The sequence below is a fragment of the Fusarium poae genome, chromosome 2 (genome assembly GCF_019609905.1).
Source record: "Fusarium poae strain DAOMC 252244 chromosome 2, whole genome shotgun sequence".
NCBI classification, from domain to species: domain Eukaryota; kingdom Fungi; phylum Ascomycota; class Sordariomycetes; order Hypocreales; family Nectriaceae; genus Fusarium; species Fusarium poae.
In genome coordinates, this window is record NC_058400.1 from 7,427,142 (window position 1) to 7,444,850 (window position 17,709).

Genomic DNA, 17,709 nt, shown 5'->3' on the forward strand with positions numbered 1-17,709 from the left:
ATAATAGACTGTAATCTGAAGCAATCTGAGAGAGACTCACGGTTAGTGTGACGTCAGGCCAAGACTGGAAAGAGAAAAACCCATCATCCTCTACAGTACAAGACTAGCCCCTGATGATCTCTAAGTATCTCCACCCAATCCATCACCAGAGTCTACTCTCTCGAATTGTGATGCGCCATCTCGAGGTTTCAACCCCCCAAAAGAACCCTCGCGTAGGAGCTAGTGATGTGCATTGGATGTCCCTTTTTGTACAATCATGGGAGCTCCATCCAATAGTTTCTTCGTAGTAGTATACATAGTAGTATACATAGTAGTTGGATGTACAGATACTCTGTACATATTGTATCCCTGATCATCCGTTCCCTTCCCGTTCTTCCTTCCCAGCTTCTCTCTCGGCCTCTCCAGAATTTCCCCATATTCCCATTCCTATTCCTGCTAGTATTCCCATAATTATTTCTCCTTCATCCTTCCTCGTTCCATCCTTAAGAATTTGTGCATCCCCTTTATTTATTATTCATCTTCCCTTCTCTTCCTGTCCAGAAGACCAAACAGGTTTACACCACTCGTTTCAGCTGTAAAACCGACAACCTTGCAGAGGAAAGCTGTGCTCCCTCGCCTTTGCTTGCACTCGAGAACGATCAATCAATCAATACCTCTTGACTCTCTTTTTTATTTACTTGCTACATCACTCGCATATTTATTCGTCTCTTTACCTGGCATTCCTTACATTCTATTGCCTTCTCTTGGCGTGTATCCATCATCGAGACCATCACTCGACGTTATCATCTACGACACTTTCATTTCCCTTGTCCTCAAGTCGTAACACTCTGGACACGAAACGCCGATCAAATTCCTTTGGTTTACAGAAACAATCATTCAACTATCGCCGACATCGCATAACCAACTCACCCATTTTATTTAATACATCTTGGACATCCCATCTATTCGTCACCTTTCAGTCTCAACCTCTAGGAGTGAAACGCTCCGCCCACCAATTGTTTCATTGAAACGCGACGCATAAACATCAGAAACATCCAAACTTCATTTCTTAAGTTCAGACCACAATCCTTCAGTTTGTTGGTTGTCAGCATCCTAGCGCGTTTCAACTGGGTTCCCGTTTTATTGATCTAAAGATCCATATCAATGCTTCAAGTCTGAGCCAAGCCACAATTACTACATTATATAATTGAGCTTGAGCACACTCGATAACTTGATCGAAAACTTTCATTTTTGGAAACAATATCCTTAATACTTGTTATCAAATCCATAACACATCATTCACAATGCCTGGGCAATCCACACGACGATGGCTTCAGCTGTCCTTTCTTCTCATGGCTGGCACTGCTTCAGCAGGATCCCTCAAGCTATCCGACTTTGAGTCAATCAGCGACAAGTCTTTCCCATCAAACTGTGTCGCAGCATACGATACGCCACTTGCAGACTGTACCCCCAACGACTTTACTGGCGGCAAGGCATGCAGTGCTGCTTGCAAGGACTCAGTTCAACAAACTCAAGGCTTCATCATGGCTTCGTGTGGCGACGTCTCAGCCGACTCAGAATCTCTTCTTAGCCGTGGTCAGAAGGGTAACCTCGTCGCTGTTCTCTGCCGAGATGTCGATGAGCCTCAAGCCCAGTCTGAAGCTCAATCAGAAGCCAAATCTGAGCCCAAGTCTGAACCCCAACCTGTGTCTGAGCCCCAAACTCAAGCTCCAGCCACAACAACAACAGGATCTGCGTCTGCTACCAAGGTCCACAAGAACATCCTTATCGAGACGAGTGTTTCTTCCTCGTCTACAAAGGAGAGTCTGAATGGAGACCCCCTGTCCGACGTGGACGAAAACCTCGCTACCAAGAGCACTGTTCTTGCCATCGACACTGAGCAGCCCACAGGCTCTCTGCCTCTTCCCCAAGCTCCCAGTCAGATGGTCACCTCTATGACCAGATCGAGTGCTCCTAGCCAGACAGCCGAGGCGGCCAACGAGGAGCCAACTCCTACGCCCACGACCGCGGGCGGAGCTGTCCACGCTCCTAGCTTCAACTTTATGTGTGCATCTTTCGCCGTGTCCGCACTCATGTACATGGTCGTCAACTAAAAATCAACTTGGAAGGGATGCGACATAAAGATACCCAGGATGTATGAGTACTGTATTTTATTTGAGCGTGGAAAAGGTAGAATGCTGGGCAAGCATTACAAGATAGACAGGACCAGTAGTGAGAATTCCTCACAGTTAGCAACAGCACTAATGCCGAATATAAACAATACTCGTCAAATACAAACCTTGGCTACAATCCGTTAAAGCCATTTTAGATGTGCATGATCTTTACTGAGTTGAATGGTTAGCTCGACCAGTTATATTGTTTGGTATTGCCATGATGGGAAGGGTTGAGCATATCTATGGATAGGTACCTAGGTTAGTAGGTAGGTAGTATCTACCGGAGTCGATGGTCAGCAACGAGGTCTATAAGATGATTTAATTCCCATTCATGTTAGCCTTCCGAGTGTTGTTGATCAATGCATTATAAAGTAAAATAAAATCTGGATTTTCTGGATTGCATCAACTTCTCAACTGATAAGTGATTCCTTATGCTTCATTCACCCTGCACCTTCAAGACTCGAGCTACAAAGTAATAATAATCCAAAAGTTACAAGATAAAATAATGAAGCCATCATCAAATTGAGATTTGACCATTTGCACCACCTGGTGCGTTTTTACGTCTTGGCGGCTCAATGTCAGAGCTCTTAGCCCTTGGCAAGCATGGGGTGCATCTCTGGGCATCTTGGCTGCACCAAAAATCCAGGGTCTATCAGATCTCCAAGAGATTTCCAAGACATTGAGTATGCAACCTCAATTAACGTCTGTATCAAAAAGAAACTACATGTCAAAAATATGCGGTATGTTGTCGGTGAGGCGCGATAGCTTCATCGCGTAGCACAGACAATTCGCAGATCGTTCTTTTAGATGAAGCGGTGAGTTGACATGTCCTAGATAAGTAGGATACAGAGTACAATTGACACTCCAGAATTATGTACAGAAAGAGCCCGGAGCATGGCTGTGATGAGAATAGTGTGCTGCCTGGTTATTTTCACTGACGTCAGTCCAACCGGGAAAAATTGGTTCAACTGAGTCATATTTAAGCTTGTGGATAACAGACAGAATCTGTACCATACAGTAACTGTCACGGGGAGAGATCTGGAAGACTGACAGGGCTCAAAACTTAAACTACCTACCTTTGGCAGGTAGATACCGTAAAATCCGGATGAATAAATGGATGCTCTGCCAAACCACTGGTAGCGCCCGCATTTCGCATGACAAAGAACAAGTTAAGCATAATATTGACCTCGCAGGACAGGCCTAGACCGGTACAATTTAAGGTTGTTTAGGTTTATGGCCGTTGGGGCGGTAGGAGAAAAAACCCCGAGCTTTGATTTGGCTAACCTCTTGTACAAGCCCTGTACGAAAAGGGAAAAAGATGCATAAGTCAAGTATCGTGGGGGTGCAGACTGTCGTTGATCTCACCATGGATCAGCCTCAAGAGGATTAAGACAAATGACTCGAGAAGGGAAGAATATCGTAGTACCGAGGTAAGCGCTGTGAACTCGTCATGGAGAAAATTGCGACGATGCCAAGGAAAAGTGGTATTGGCTGTGCAGCATGGATTATCAGTCGCCCGCAAAATTCTTGTTTACAGTTATCGTTGGTAGAGAGATGCCGATCCACTGGTTCGTTCCTAGGAGGGGCGCATGCTTGATGACTGCATTGAATATCCAGCAGAATGTTCTATATCTTGGTAGAAGCACCATCTTTTTCTATAGACATGCCGTGATTGTTGTCATGGATTGGGCGTCGTTGGGGTTATTATCTCCATGTTGATACAAGACATGCATAATAGTTTTGAGGCGTCAAGTGGGACCTAATGTTATTGGCACTTGGTGATAAGTCTAGGCGTTGAACAAGGGAGAAGCATGTAATATGTGATTAGCTGACGAGCAAGACACAGATCTGGGCCGTTCTCGTGAGACCAGCTGTTGTTGAGGCCCAATATTTTTTATATCAATATTGTCAGGGGCATAATTAAGCAATGGATATTGCAAAGAATAATAAACTCAACTCTGCCGGTTTGTCCGGCTTGGGTGTGGTTGGTGGTCTGGATAAAAGCATCGATGCCCCCACAGAGGCTCTTGGCAGTCGAATCAAGACCAGGGTCCCTGGTGAACATTCCCTGTCCTTCAACTCGTGGTTGTGGTGAGATGAACTGTGAATGGTGACGATCCCTTTGACTTGACCTAGAGGAAGAAGAAGGGCCTTTTTCGGAGACACAAATCTCCAGCCGATGAGGTTAAAAACAACCTTAAAAAAGGAATCCTTTGGTTTCTGTCTTTTGTTATCCTCTCGTCATTATTACCAGCTGTTCCTCGTGATAGATTATAGGTACGGATACTACTAACTAATCTATCTCATCGCGCCAAGATCTGTGGCGCTGCGTGGCGTACCATCCCGGTTTACAGGTGCTGTTGCCCTGTGACGACACTGTTCAAGGCCTGTGCCATTTTTACTTTTACTTTCCCTCCCATCGCTTTGACGGGGATTAGTCTAAACGGTCGCTCTTGCTTTCCTTGCCTTGTTGAGATTTTCTTTTCTTCTTCTTTCTTTTCCTTCCAACATTCGTTGGACTAGACCAGACCAGACCATCCCCTATATTCCTACGGTCTTTTGTCTTGTCTTCCTTTTGTCGCATTCCCTGCCCGACCAATTCCATCTTGTCAATGCTGCGCTTCTCACTACAGACGAGTGCCGACTACATTTGACCGCGGCGCCGCCGCCGATTTTCGCCCTTCGCGATAACGTTTGTTGTCGTCACCTCCGAGGTCGCGATACCCACCGAATTCGAGATACGATAGCGACAAACAAATCGACCAATTTCTCGTATACTTAAGTATACAATTATCCCAACATGGCTTGGAGTCACCTCGACATCACCAAGCCGCACTTGGTGTATATTATCCTTGGCGGCTTCACTTCCCTTTTCATGCTCTGCTCCTCCGTTATCAAGGAGCGCATGTACATTGGTGAAGCTACAGTTGCTACCCTTTGCGGAGTTATCTTCGGTCCTCATGCCGCCAACCTCATTGACCCTCAATCATGGGGCTCAACCGATATTGTCACCGTTGAGTTTTCGCGAATTGTTCTTGTCGTACAATGTTTCGCCGTTGGTGTCGAATTGCCAAAGTTTTACATGGAGCGCCATTGGAAGTCAGTCGTCTTTCTCCTGATACCAGTCATGACTTTCGGCTGGCTCATTACTAGTCTAGTCATTTTCTGGATGATCCCACCTCTGGATTGGCTCGACAGTCTTGTTGTAGCTGCCTGCGTTACTGCTACCGATCCCGTTCTGGCATCATCCGTTGTTGGTAAGGGAAAGTTTGCTAAGCGAGTACCCAAGCATCTTCGAGATTTGTTGTCGGCTGAGTCTGGTTGCAACGATGGAATGGCGTTTCCATTCATCTATTTGTCTCTCTACCTGATCCAATTCAAGCGCGATGCTCAAGATGTGAGCTTTCACTTCGTTGTATATGTTCTCCTGTACGAGTGTATCTTTGGTGCTATCTATGGCTTCGTCATTGGCTATATTGCCCGCCACGGTATCAGATACGCCGAGAAGCGTGACTTGATCGATCGTGAGAGTTTCCTGGTCTTTTACTTCGTCGTTGCGCTCTGGTGTGCCGGCTCGGGTAGTATTCTGGGCATGGACGATTTGCTGGTCGGTTTCGCTGCAGGAGTAGGCTTCTCAAACGATGGTTGGTTTGGCGAAAAGACTGAAGAATCACACGTTTCCAACGTTATCGATCTTTTGCTTAACTTGACTTATTTCGTTTACTTTGGAACCATCATTCCATGGGAGCAATTCAACAATGGTGTTTTCGGTCTGGTCGCTTGGCGCCTGGTGGTTATTGCCATTTTTGTGCTTCTGTTCCGCCGAATTCCCATCATGCTGGCCTTGAAACCCCTTATACCGGACGTCAAAACATGGCGCGAAGCCTTGTTCGCTGGCCATTTCGGTCCAATTGGTGTAGGCGCCATTTTCGTTGCCATATTGGCCCGAGCTGAACTCGAACATGAAGAGCCAGTGCCTCTGGCACAGTTGCCACCTGAGAATAGTGAACACTATGAGCTCATTTATCTTGTGTGGCCTATAGTCAGCTTTCTAGTTGTTACATCTATTCTCGTCCATGGATCCTCCATTGCTGTTTTCACCCTTGGAAAACGTATCAACACACTGAGTCTGACAATGTCATACACAGCTGCCCCTGAAGACGGTCCTACTTGGATGAACCGGCTGCCCCGAATTTCATCCCAATCTAGGTCTCAGGCGAGATCCATGTCAGAAGTGTCCATCGACGAAGAGAAAGGGCCACAATTCCCTCCCGATGCTACGATTCCAAACAGCGGTCCCTACAGTCACTTGTTACGCAGACAAAGAGACCAAGGTGGAAGCCGTTCGCCCTCCGTTGTCTCACGGAAACGTAAGAACAAGAACTGGGATGACGACATCGGCCCTGGCGGTCCAATTGCTCAGTCTGCAATTTTCCCCCAACGACAATCATCCACTCCCATGTCTCCTAACGAACAAACCGATCAAGAGGATTTCCCATCGCAAGACAACACCGAATCGACTCTGGCCGCTGATGATAGCTCCAAGGAAAAGAACTCCGATAGGATTGAACAGGCAGAAGAGAGCCCTGCTGGCAGCAGTGGCCAGAAGACCCCTCCTAAGCCTGTGAACATCTATGAGGAGGGCCATGAGATGATATTCGAGAACAAGGATGGTGATGTACTTGACGTCGAGCCCGCGCCGGATTCTCACCGTGAGGACGAGAACCATGTGCCCATCACAGCTGTCAAGCCAGGACACGATAAGCTATGGACTATGGCTGGTTTCAAGAAGAGAGTGGGTGAGGTCTATAATACCGAAATGGAGAAGCGAAAAGACAAGGGCCAGGACCGACGACATGAACCTGCCAGAGCCTACCAGTTTGGAAACACGGTATGTTAAATCCTTCAATACACGGAGGCAACACAAAGCTAACTCATAGCAGATTATTGTCGAAGACGCAGATGGTGAAGTTGTTAAGACCTATGAACTGCCTGCAGCCAAGGGCGAAGAGTCCGAAGCTGGTCCCAGCACATCTGGTGAAAAGCCCGCTGGCAAACATGGCTGGGCTAATTTCGGAGGTGTATTCGGTGGTAACCACGCAAATGAGCAAAACAGGAAGAAGTCGATTGCAGAGACTCAAGCTGCTGATGACAAGGCTATTCGTTTCACGATTGGTGGCGTTGGTCAACGTATGACCAAGGAGGACTTCATTCGCGAAGTGCAGAAGCTGGATTCACGAACAAGGAAGGAAGTTGTTGAGAAGTCCGATGCATCACAGGCTCTCAAGAAGGTCGCCAAGCAAGACCTTCCTCCTGAATTAGCTGTGAAGGCCGCTAAGGCTGCTGAACACCACGCTCCCGAGAACCGAAAGGCGCCTTCTGGCTCATCTAAATCTGCCGCAGTTCCCTCGAGTCCAGCCAAACCGTCTGAACAAGAAGCAGAGACTGCTGTCGAGCGCAAGCGCCGTTTAGCAGCGCTCTCGAACCAAGAGGAGGAGACCAAGGAAGAGACTACCGAAACGCCGGCTGAGAGGCGACGAAGAGAGGCCGCGCTAGGTGTTGGCAACCAAGCCGACGATAGCGATGACGAGGGAACAGAAAGAGTGCCACCTAACCGACGAGGCATTACATTTGCCGATTCAACAAGGCCTGGCAGAGGAAGAAGCGCGCAATAATGCATGACTACATTGAGGAGCGTGTTTGTTTGCAAGCATATATGAAGGTAATATTCCAGTATGACTTTATTGATTATACGGGACAAGATAATGGGCATGATGCGTTACATAGTGTATAGCATACAAAATGAAGTTGTGATTCCAATTATAGATCTACTTTTCCTGTACATACTTTACTCAACCAGGGCTCGCTCTCAAGCTTATGACAAAAATTTAAACATAGAAGATGAGAGAGAATGTGGGCTGTCATTTCCCCCGGTGCCAAAGTTGTTGAAGCTCAACATCGGCGGTACAAATGTTGCTTCAACTTCTCTTAGGTCTCAATAGGAATCTTAGGACAAGACATGTGACAGATCACGTGTGCGGCTGTATCTCCATTCTCCAGGGGTATCGGAATCGATCTGGGCTTACTTAGTAGGTACTAAGGTATGTTGGAATACTGCATCCATTCGCACATGATTTGGTTCGTAAATTACGACTAATTTTCTTAATAAATCGTTGCCAAGATATTTGACATCTACCCCAAAACCCCCACCTTCCATATCGAGACACAATGGACTCTGGCGACGGCCAGAGGGACTCGCCGCTCTCAATAACGTCCAACATCGCAGGCATCTTGACATTTGTCGTTGCGATTGCTGCAGCGTTCTACGCACGTCTCACATACCTGCGGAACAGTGACGACGAGTTCTTCCGCGTCAAGACATCTTTGTCGTGGTATAAAACCGAATCCACATGGCTGGCAGACCTTGTAACAGCTATCAATGCCCAGCATGAAGGTTTCCATTCACACCAACCCGAGTATCAGATGTATTCCTTCGTAATGGACGATCTGCTTAATCTTGAACGGCGTCTGCTCGACATTGTCGCTGAGACGGAGGCCAAGTCGACTATGAGCGATGATGGTGAAAGTTGGACACTAATGCCGCGAGGTTGGAGCGGCCGCACAACAGTAGCCATGGCTTGGCTAAGGGTACGGACTAAAGCTCTGGAGTTGGTCAGGCAGCGGGAAGGGTTGACGGCGAGGGTGCAGTTTATGCAAATGAGTATGATCTCCTCTCGACTGCGCGACCTTGAATCGAGGACGAAATGGCGAGAAATGAAGATGGATGAGAGTTCGAGAAAACTCGAGGCTCTGATTGAGAATCAAAGGGATCGAATTCATCGGCTGGAGGACCTCGTAAGACGATGGTCACATCGTGATCATTCTAGTCTTGCGCGGTCAGGGACGTTGACAGGCCTCGAGGTCAAAGGTGTAGAATCAAACAGTTTGGTGGATGATGACGGCTCTACTGCAATGTCTGAGTCGGCAGACTTAAGCCCATCGAGGAGGCCAATCAAGCAATGACATGCTGTTCTATCTGAATCCGTATCCGTTCTTGTATGCGTATGCGACGGCGATGCAAAGACTGGGAAAGGCCCAGAGAATGTCCATCTCGACAACGGCCCAAACCCATAGGCAACCCACGGGAGGAGCTTGCTTCATGACTGCTATATAACTGTAATTGTTGCTGATGTGGATGAGGTAGCAGCCGCCGAGTGTGCTTGCAATGAAGAAGATGGCCTGGCGAATAGTCTCTTGATACTGTTGGGGGACAAGAGGAATAAACTGTCTCTGCGAATAATGCGGATGGAGGACGTAAAATAGAGCGATGAACACTAAATGCCATCATGTTAGTGATGATCACAACTTGGGATTGGTAGAGAAACTTACAGAGCCAGGCTGTGAAAGTTCGCTGGATTACAAGAAACCAATCAAGTTCCATGGCGTACTGTCGCTGCACAAGTACGTCAAACGTAAAGTGAAGCGTAGCAATAATAGCGGTCCATAGTAGGGTTTCGAGGATACGTTCTGTGCGAGGCGACAAGAGGGGTCCTTCGCCGTCGAGCTCGCGCTGGCGACGATCGGCTTCAGCAAAGAGATCGCGACCCTTTGCGAAATCGACGAGTGTCTCCTTGGTTGGTCCAGAGCGGTCGGGTTGTTCGAGTTTGATATCCTTGACGGACTTTTCTTTGCGTTGGCGGGCCATGATTGGGTGTGGAAATGAATGCACGATGTCGTGGTTGAAGCTTTCCAGAATACCTTAGTAGGTATCTAGTAGAGATGCAAGTAGCTAAAGCTGGAGTTCAATCTAGCTGAGCTGAGCTGTTCCTGAAAGACAACCGACAACGTCAACAGGTTACTTGAATAGGTTTAGCGCATCCCACGCCAATGGAAGCCTCGGGCCATGCCGCACTGCCTGCACTTCAATGCATGAAGGGCGATTTCTCTATGGCTTGAAATGAAAGATGGACAAGGGGCTTCAGCTGGGTCTAACTACTGATGTTCTATGAAATCCATCCAGTGCTTTTTGTCTACCAAGATTGTCAGGCGGTGAACCGTTGGGCGATTCTTCCTACCTACAGCGTGTAGTCTAGGTACGTTAGTAGATTGATAGAGGGTTGCCTTAGCGATTGGCATCCATTGCGCCCTCGTGAGCTCCTGCCCCTCCATACTCCCAAGTTTCACTTGTCTTTCCCGCGTCTCGTGCCACTTTTTGTCTCAGCCATCCTCCATCAAAACTTGTTTACGGTTCGGGTCACGTCCAGTTTCCCAGAGGGGTTGAACACCCTCTTATAACAGTGCAATTGAACTCTGTGCAGCTTCCAAGCTCTACTCACAGCTACCTATATTAGGCTTTGCGCTGCGACAGTCATTCGTCCACGATCCGACCCGAGCTGCCATCATCTAAAAATACCATCCGTCGCAACCGAAGCCGAATCGCAATATCGTCTCCGAAGCCGCCGACATGAACGTTCTTCACATCTTTGCAGGCCTCGCCGTTGTGGTGCCAGGTATTTACATGTTCACAGCGAACCAAACCCAGTCGGCCATCAAGAACAAGCGCGTCTGTCTCTTGATCGCACACCCCGACGACGAAGCCATGTTCTTCTCGCCCACCGTCCTCGCCCTCACACGACCTGAGAACGAAAACCACGTTAAGATTCTATGCTTGAGCACCGGTATGAGCCAACTGCAACGACCCGTGCTTCACAAGCGCATCATGATGATGATGCGACAACACAAAATTGGTTGAAAGCAGTTTTGGCTGATGGTGACTTGGTGTGCTATAGGAGATGCCGACGGGCTAGGAGACGTTCGCAAGCAAGAGCTGGTCAAGAGCGGTTTGGCGCTGGGACTACAATCCGAGGATGATGTCTTTGTGGTGGATAACCCGTATGTTGACCGCCTCTCAAGCCACTGACTATCTAAGGAGCTAACATAATACTTCACTTACAGCACTGACTTCCCAGACTCCATGACCAGAATGTGGGATAAGAACCTAATTGCTCGTCTACTAGGAGGCACATTTGCGCCCAAATTCGGCCACGAGCGCAAGAACAACCTCAAGCCTACAGCCGCCATTGACATTCTTATCACCTTTGACAGTAACGGCGTGTCTTCTCACCCTAACCATATCTCCCTGTACTTGGGTGCCCGTTCCTTTATTCAGGCTCTCACCTCGACTGAGTCGGAATGGCCGAGCCCTGTCGATCTATATACCCTAACCTCTGTGGGCATTGTGCGCAAGTACTCGGCCTTTATGGACTTTGTTCCTACACTGCTCTCGTATCTAGGAGTCAAAAACGAGGACAAGGAGCGCCCTGAAAGTCTGGTCTTCATGAACCAGCTTGTTGGCCGAGGCGCATACGGCACTGCTTGGAGTGCCATGACTCAGGCCCACAGGAGCCAGATGGTCTGGTTCCGCTATGGCTGGATCACCCTCAGCCGATACATGGTCATCAACGACTTGCGTCTCGAAAAAGTCAAGGCACAGTGATCAAAATGAAGTACAAAGGAACCGCATGGCCAGGGGAGTTTGGAAACTACTTATCTTGTGTTACTATTTGTATGTACGACGTCGGCGTACGATATTCTTTTATACCTTGCTTGCATCTAAACAGGAATCTACGAGGGTTTGGCAGTTGCTGCTCGATACAGTTGACGATTAGAGACGGGTTGTACACAGCATGAAAATGATAAAAATGATAGATATACTATATGAATTGTCGCCTAGCAGGCTCTATGATCCTGTCTTCCTGAACGCCTTGATGTAACATAAATCATTAGGTCGACTTGATAGGTTTCTTTTGCATCACCTGCTTGAACACCTGCAACGCTGTTTCGGGCTCTGTCGTGCTGTCAGTTGGTGTATATCTGATGAGGTCTGGATAGGTACTTACGATAGTATGGCACTGAGTGTCCAGCCTCCCAAACTTTGAGGAAGGACAAGTTGTCTACAGTCTTGTATCGACCTTGGGCTTTGCCATCGACTGTGTAGTTGCGGAATGGCGCTGCTACGAATTCTTTCTGGCCTGGCCACTCCAGTGCATAAGAAGCCCAGAGTACGCCCTCCCAGTTGCAGATCCAGTCTATTGTGAGATTAGCATCTGTTCTGATATCAACAGTAACTTTGGACTTACCAGTATCTCCGGCCCAGATGAGGGTGTTGATACCACGCTTCACAACATCAGCCAAAGGCCCGACATATGAACGCGCACCTGTTTCCATTGTTAGCAGTCTTGTCCGTCATTGTGCGTGTAAGAAATACTAACCGTCTCCTGTTTTCGCCATGTTTGCGTAGACGGTGTCACTACACTCAGCAAATCGGGTGTTCGCTCCGATTGCGTCCATGACCTCAGCTCTGGTGATGTACTCAAGGAACGTGTCTGGTGGGTCAACATCGTTTTGACCGATGCGTACATCGTAAACGTTGAAGTCGGTCCCTCCCGCGATCACAAGGTTGGTGAACATTTGCGTATTACAAGCATCATCAGCTTTTGCGCATTCCTCGTCCTGGCCTTCAAGCTCTGTACAGTTCTCCATGGCGGGTAAGCAGTACTTATAATATGAATCGAGAGAAGTCTTCAGCTGTTTGTTTGTGAGGATCTTCTTGTAGGGATTGCGGTTCGCATACGTTGCGTACGACTTGTACTGTCTCTTGGGTTCGATCCAGCCGTTGTTGATGCCCAGCGCAACCATGTCGATCTTGTGGGCGTCGAGGTGGCCATCGTCGATCTGCTCATTTTGGTTGAGGAAGTAGTCGGCGAACTCAGGGCCGTAGTGTCCGCCGTACGATTGAGTAAAGAGACCAAACTCTCGCGACTTGTACTTGGGGAAACGGTCCAAGAACACTTGCATGAACTTCCAGATATAAGGAGCTGCCTGCGCTGTTGAGTTGACATCTTCGGTGCCAGTGCTGAAGCCAGTACCGATGGGTTGGTCTATGTAGAGCATGTTTGCGTACTCGTTCCATGAGTAAGGGTTCAGAGTCGGCTCTGTGTCGTTGCCGACGAAATGGCAAGGTCCATGTTCAGTGAAAAGACCGACCATGGAAGAACATCCAGGGCCACCATTCAGCCAGATAGCAAGGGGTGCATCCTCTGGGTTATTACGGGCTTCAAAGAACCAGAACCACATGCTATGGTTCTTTCCTATGGCTCTAATCAGTACATGATGGTGGCCCGGGGACGGGTTTACATACCAACAGACAAGTAACCCGAGTGTTGATCAACACCAGGCGTAGTCTCGCAAATCCCCGAGTTACTAGTAAACTCGAGGATGGAATTAGTAGCAGCATGCTGAAATGCTGTAAGGCCGTGACGTTCTAATGTCCGGAATCTTGGACTATCAGGAGCAAGACCACCCCAAGCATTGACTGAGCTGATGAGGCCCAACACGGCGGCGGACACAAATGAGAATCGCATCGTGTGTTTGATGGTGTAGAATCCGACTCTCCTGCGACCTGAAAAGACTAGGTACTTTCTATTTATAAAGCATACCTAAAGAATGATGGTACCTGTATCTCTTTGCAATGTGGGACGAGCCCATCTGATCCTGGTTACATCACCGCATCAAAGTCTTAGAAGAGGGAAGCAACGCATGTCCTCTTTAACGAGCATTGATCATCCAAACAACCATGTATGGACAATTTTAGGCTAGGCTGTTTCTCCGATTGATTGGCATGTTTCAACGAAGAAGTAATATGAGGCCAAAAGTGGAAGCGCGCTTGGACGGATATGTCCAAGCCGATCAGTTCGTTTGCTTCAGAATCCGGTGAAACGTTCCTCTTTAACAAGTTCATCCATCCCGGGTGGTCCTTTTGCGCGAATGCAACTTTACGATCCTTCAGTCGGAGAAATGCAATCCTTGTTGTCCTGGCAAGCTCGGGAATCAAAACTGCCCTATTGAGGTTGATGATCGACAGGGGACTCACCAATTGGGACTTAATAGCGGGAGGACCTAAACCCGCGCGGTTCTGTCTTTGATGATCAAGACATAGAGTACTTGAGCAGGCTTCAGAGGACTCAACATTATCTGATGAAAGAAATGTTTATGTCTTTAGGACTTGCTCTTAGGCTATTCGTTTTCAGTATTGTACAATCGCTCTCAAACTCCTACTACCCGCTTGTTGGGCCTACACTACACACTGCATACTACTCGTAGAGTGTATGAGTGGCTCCCAGCATACAATAACAACAGAACAAAGGACAGTGGCGAAAAGGTTCAACAGTTTGGACTTTTCTATAAGACAAAACTCAGAAACAATACCAAGATATATGATAACGAAGTTGGATATTATGAGGCCAGGGCTGCTCGTTCTCATCGAATTATGCGATACGGGTTAAGGGTTACTCGGATGGAAGATGTATCATCATCCATTGTTCAGAGTAAACAAATCTATGTTGAGATTATGTCCCTTTCATGAGTTTGAAATGTTTGATGGCCCAAGTGTCTTAATGATAACCAAGAACAGTTGTCAATAAGCCATCTCATCTCAACTCGATAGTATTCCCTTTCCCCTCTTCAGTCATGAAATCACCTTTCTCTCACATCTCCAACTCTGCGCTCCCTAGACGCATCAGAATTACAACTCCTCCAAGTCAAGATGTTCTCCGGTGATCTTGCATACGTTCGTTCAATCATCCCATATAAAAGGTCAAACGTCATGTCGATTCCACTACGCAGCATGAAGTCACCTCCAAGCAGCCCAATTGACAGCTACTCTTCAGATCGGAACAAAGACTTTGAGGGGAAACTCTGCGAACGACTACCGATCCCGCAAAACTACTTGACGACAAGTCAAAAAAGAACATGGCTGCAAAGTCTCAAGACCAAGGTGACCATGTCTCCCTAATGCGGTTTGCGCAGGACCCTTACATCTCATGAACTGTCGTCTCAGTATCAAACAATTCCTGCAACACGTTGCATTCGACCATTCATCTCATGTCGCACAGAACGACACAAGCCTCGTGTTACACCCCAGACCGCCGATTGTTGATGGTTATGACCGAGATAGAAAGGCGTTGGACGGTACATCTAGGCGGGATGGGCAGAGTTACAATCATTTTCAGGCAATTCGAACCGAGATGTCCCAGTCCTGTCTCTTCAGGAACAGATCAATTTCACACCAAAATCATTTCTCATAAACAAATTTGATGCCGTTCCCAATATCTATGGTATATCCTCCTTGTAGTACATGTAACCCGTTTCCAACACCGCATAATTAATAGAAGCCCGAACTCGCCATGCCTAATTGCGCTTAAAAATGTACACTGCGCTTCTTTTGTACTTTCTTTCGCTTCTCCTCATCCTTCCGACTGCTGAAGAAACCGCTGACACTTGCCGCCGCAGGTCCAGCGTAAGGTCCTTGCAGTAAACTACCTAGACCATGGCGCTTCTTACCATTCTCACTAGGGCCATGTTGAGGCTGCGAAGGAGGTGGCGCAAAGTTTGGCTGTGGGCGAACGTTTGGTGCTGGTCCAACGCTGTTGGGTCGGGCAGGTAATGCGCCCGAAGAGAACTGAGGTCGGGGAGGCAGTGGTGGCGACGGTTGACCTGTGCCTGTTTGGTTGTTAAAATCCTGGCCAGCCATGCCGAACTCTCGACGTAGGCGCTCCGTCTCCTGATCAATCTCGGCCTCTCGCTTCCGACGTTCTTGCTCCTCAGTCTCTAGCATCTTTTGGATCCTCTTGCGCTCTTCCTCTTCCTCCTTCTCACGCTCCAGTCTCTTGCGCTCCTCCTCCGCTACCATGGCTTGCAACCGTTTCGTCTCGGCTTCAACCTCGGCCTGGCGTTGAGAATTGTTATTTGGGGTTTGCTGTGTGGGCTGAGCACGAGGGGGAGATGATGGTCGGTTGTTGTTCAAGGCTCCAGTCATTGTTGGTCCAGTGGAAGAGTTTGCTGTTGGACGAGAATTCTGGCGACGTCGGCCATTCGATGAGGCAAGAATATTGAAAGGATCCTGGCTTGGGTTCAGATAGAGATCTTTGATAGTTTCTGCACTCATTAAGAGAGTGATTTCAAGACCTCTTCGGTCCTCAATCTCAACTCGAGCCATATTGGGTTCGTATATGGTCAATATCGAGTCGTGCTTGGCTCGGAAAAAGGCCACGGTGATATCGGGCTCCTTGCTCTTCTTTCCACCCACGTTTCTACCAGTCATGTAGCATGTCATGTCCTTGCTCAATCGGCCATCTCGTTTCCATCGGAACACTACCTTGGGAACAAGCTCCGTAATGGGTGGTCGGTCTTCTTGGTCGACCTGGCTGGCACTTGGTAACTTAAAGGACCTCTCTGGTAGTTCAAACTCCCAGATGTCGCTCTTTCCCCAGCTTCCCGGATGTTGTTTGACGGCGATATTCTGGTCGGGGTTGTACAGCGAAACGGCAAAGTTGTCCGGCGTAGTGGGAGTCTTGGGCGGCGGGTTACCGTTTTGCGCGCGGATTTCGGCAGCGGATAGAGTGGGTGCTACCCAGTCGGGTTTTATGCCAACTTCTGCGTATATCACCGAAGTGTTGAGGGAATCGAACATGCCGAGCGCATATTGACCGTTGGCGTCGGAGGGAGAAGGTCGCTTCACGAGGTATTCGGGTGACGGATCCGATCCATTATGCGAAAAGTAGAGGATACTGTTAAGCGGGTTTTCTGAAGATGATTTGAATCGATAGGTGGGAAGGTTTTCGTCCAACATGTTGCGAACTGGATTCCTAATCAAGAACCTAAAGCAGTGTTGTTTGGTGTCGCAGAGTTGATCTGTAGGTAGGTAGGATGACGTAGTAATATATTGACTGTAACACAGGCGCAACGAGATTCTGTGATGAAGTATATGTCGCAGGCGATTTGTATGAAAAGAAGATGAGAAATAAATGTATAAGGTAGTCTTTAATATAATACTCGGCGCCGAACAGGTTGTTGAAAGAAAAAAGCCTGGCAGTCAAAACAATTGCGCGGCAGGCTGAGACTTGCGAAGGCGGGGCTGATTTGAAGCAGGGAAAGTACCTTCTTCTCAGCTGCGATGCGATGCAACTTGTGACTGATTAGGTACTAACCTAGGAGAGTCACAAGGACTGTTGAAAACTTGGCAGATGTTTCCAAAAGACAGAATTACTTACTATACTTTATTGACAACATTCCTCTGGGTGCCTTAGTAGGTAGGTCTAGGAGATAACGTTAGTATTTAAATCACCAACCATTCCCTCCCTTCAGTACGTACCGGTTTGACCGACGCCACAACCGTCCTATCCAGAGAGGCTGTGTAGTTGCTATTCTTGTCACACATCCCAAGGTTGAGTCGTCGGATTGACATTGTCCGAATGATCGTCTCTGAATGGCGACTCTACCAATGAGTGGCGTTCAAAATATTAAGCATATTTTGTTTCCTTGTTGACGCGCGGCCAATGACAAACGAACTGTTTGAACCTTAACACGATGCGCCATACCAGCTGAATATCATATCAGAAAAAGATGTATCTTTGCTTTTCTAAGGATTGAAACTACCTGTTGGCAGTTCGCAATACAAAATCCCCAGGTGCCTGACTTAGTAGTCTCAACATTGTGA

The 17,709-nt window shown here is 47.8% G+C and overlaps 7 protein-coding genes across 7 annotated transcripts; 4 read left to right on the forward strand and 3 right to left on the reverse strand.

Moving 5' to 3' along the window:
• Positions 1 to 1,283: 1,283 nt before the first annotated feature.
• On the forward strand, positions 1,284 to 2,093 carry FPOAC1_006540 (uncharacterized protein; the record flags this gene model as incomplete). The annotated part of the gene is made up of 1 exon (XM_044851016.1): positions 1,284 to 2,093. The coding sequence occupies one exon, from the start codon at positions 1,284 to 1,286 to the stop codon at positions 2,091 to 2,093; it is 810 nt and encodes a 269-aa protein (XP_044709728.1).
• A 2,860-nt stretch (positions 2,094 to 4,953) lies between these two features.
• Positions 4,954 to 7,828, forward strand: FPOAC1_006541 (uncharacterized protein; the record flags this gene model as incomplete). The annotated part of the gene is made up of 2 exons (XM_044851017.1): positions 4,954 to 7,044; positions 7,097 to 7,828. 2 exons carry the CDS (start codon positions 4,954 to 4,956, stop codon positions 7,826 to 7,828), a joined length of 2,823 nt encoding a protein of 940 aa, XP_044709729.1.
• A 553-nt stretch (positions 7,829 to 8,381) lies between these two features.
• On the forward strand, positions 8,382 to 9,176 carry FPOAC1_006542 (uncharacterized protein; the record flags this gene model as incomplete). Its single annotated transcript, XM_044851018.1, has 1 exon — positions 8,382 to 9,176. One exon carries the CDS (start codon positions 8,382 to 8,384, stop codon positions 9,174 to 9,176), a length of 795 nt encoding a protein of 264 aa, XP_044709730.1.
• A 9-nt stretch (positions 9,177 to 9,185) lies between these two features.
• Positions 9,186 to 9,858, reverse strand: FPOAC1_006543 (uncharacterized protein; the record flags this gene model as incomplete). The annotated part of the gene is made up of 2 exons (XM_044851019.1): positions 9,186 to 9,487; positions 9,543 to 9,858. 2 exons carry the CDS (start codon positions 9,856 to 9,858, stop codon positions 9,186 to 9,188), a joined length of 618 nt encoding a protein of 205 aa, XP_044709731.1.
• Positions 9,859 to 10,617: 759 nt separating this feature from the next.
• On the forward strand, positions 10,618 to 11,649 carry FPOAC1_006544 (uncharacterized protein; the record flags this gene model as incomplete). The annotated part of the gene is made up of 3 exons (XM_044851020.1): positions 10,618 to 10,831; positions 10,943 to 11,045; positions 11,109 to 11,649. 3 exons carry the CDS (start codon positions 10,618 to 10,620, stop codon positions 11,647 to 11,649), a joined length of 858 nt encoding a protein of 285 aa, XP_044709732.1.
• A 286-nt stretch (positions 11,650 to 11,935) lies between these two features.
• Positions 11,936 to 13,576, reverse strand: FPOAC1_006545 (uncharacterized protein; the record flags this gene model as incomplete). Its single annotated transcript, XM_044851021.1, has 5 exons — positions 11,936 to 12,000; positions 12,053 to 12,241; positions 12,293 to 12,370; positions 12,425 to 13,303; positions 13,354 to 13,576. 5 exons carry the CDS (start codon positions 13,574 to 13,576, stop codon positions 11,936 to 11,938), a joined length of 1,434 nt encoding a protein of 477 aa, XP_044709733.1.
• A 1,835-nt stretch (positions 13,577 to 15,411) lies between these two features.
• On the reverse strand, positions 15,412 to 16,842 carry FPOAC1_006546 (uncharacterized protein; the record flags this gene model as incomplete). Its single annotated transcript, XM_044851022.1, has 1 exon — positions 15,412 to 16,842. The coding sequence occupies one exon, from the start codon at positions 16,840 to 16,842 to the stop codon at positions 15,412 to 15,414; it is 1,431 nt and encodes a 476-aa protein (XP_044709734.1).
• Between the last annotated feature and the right edge of the window lie 867 nt (positions 16,843 to 17,709).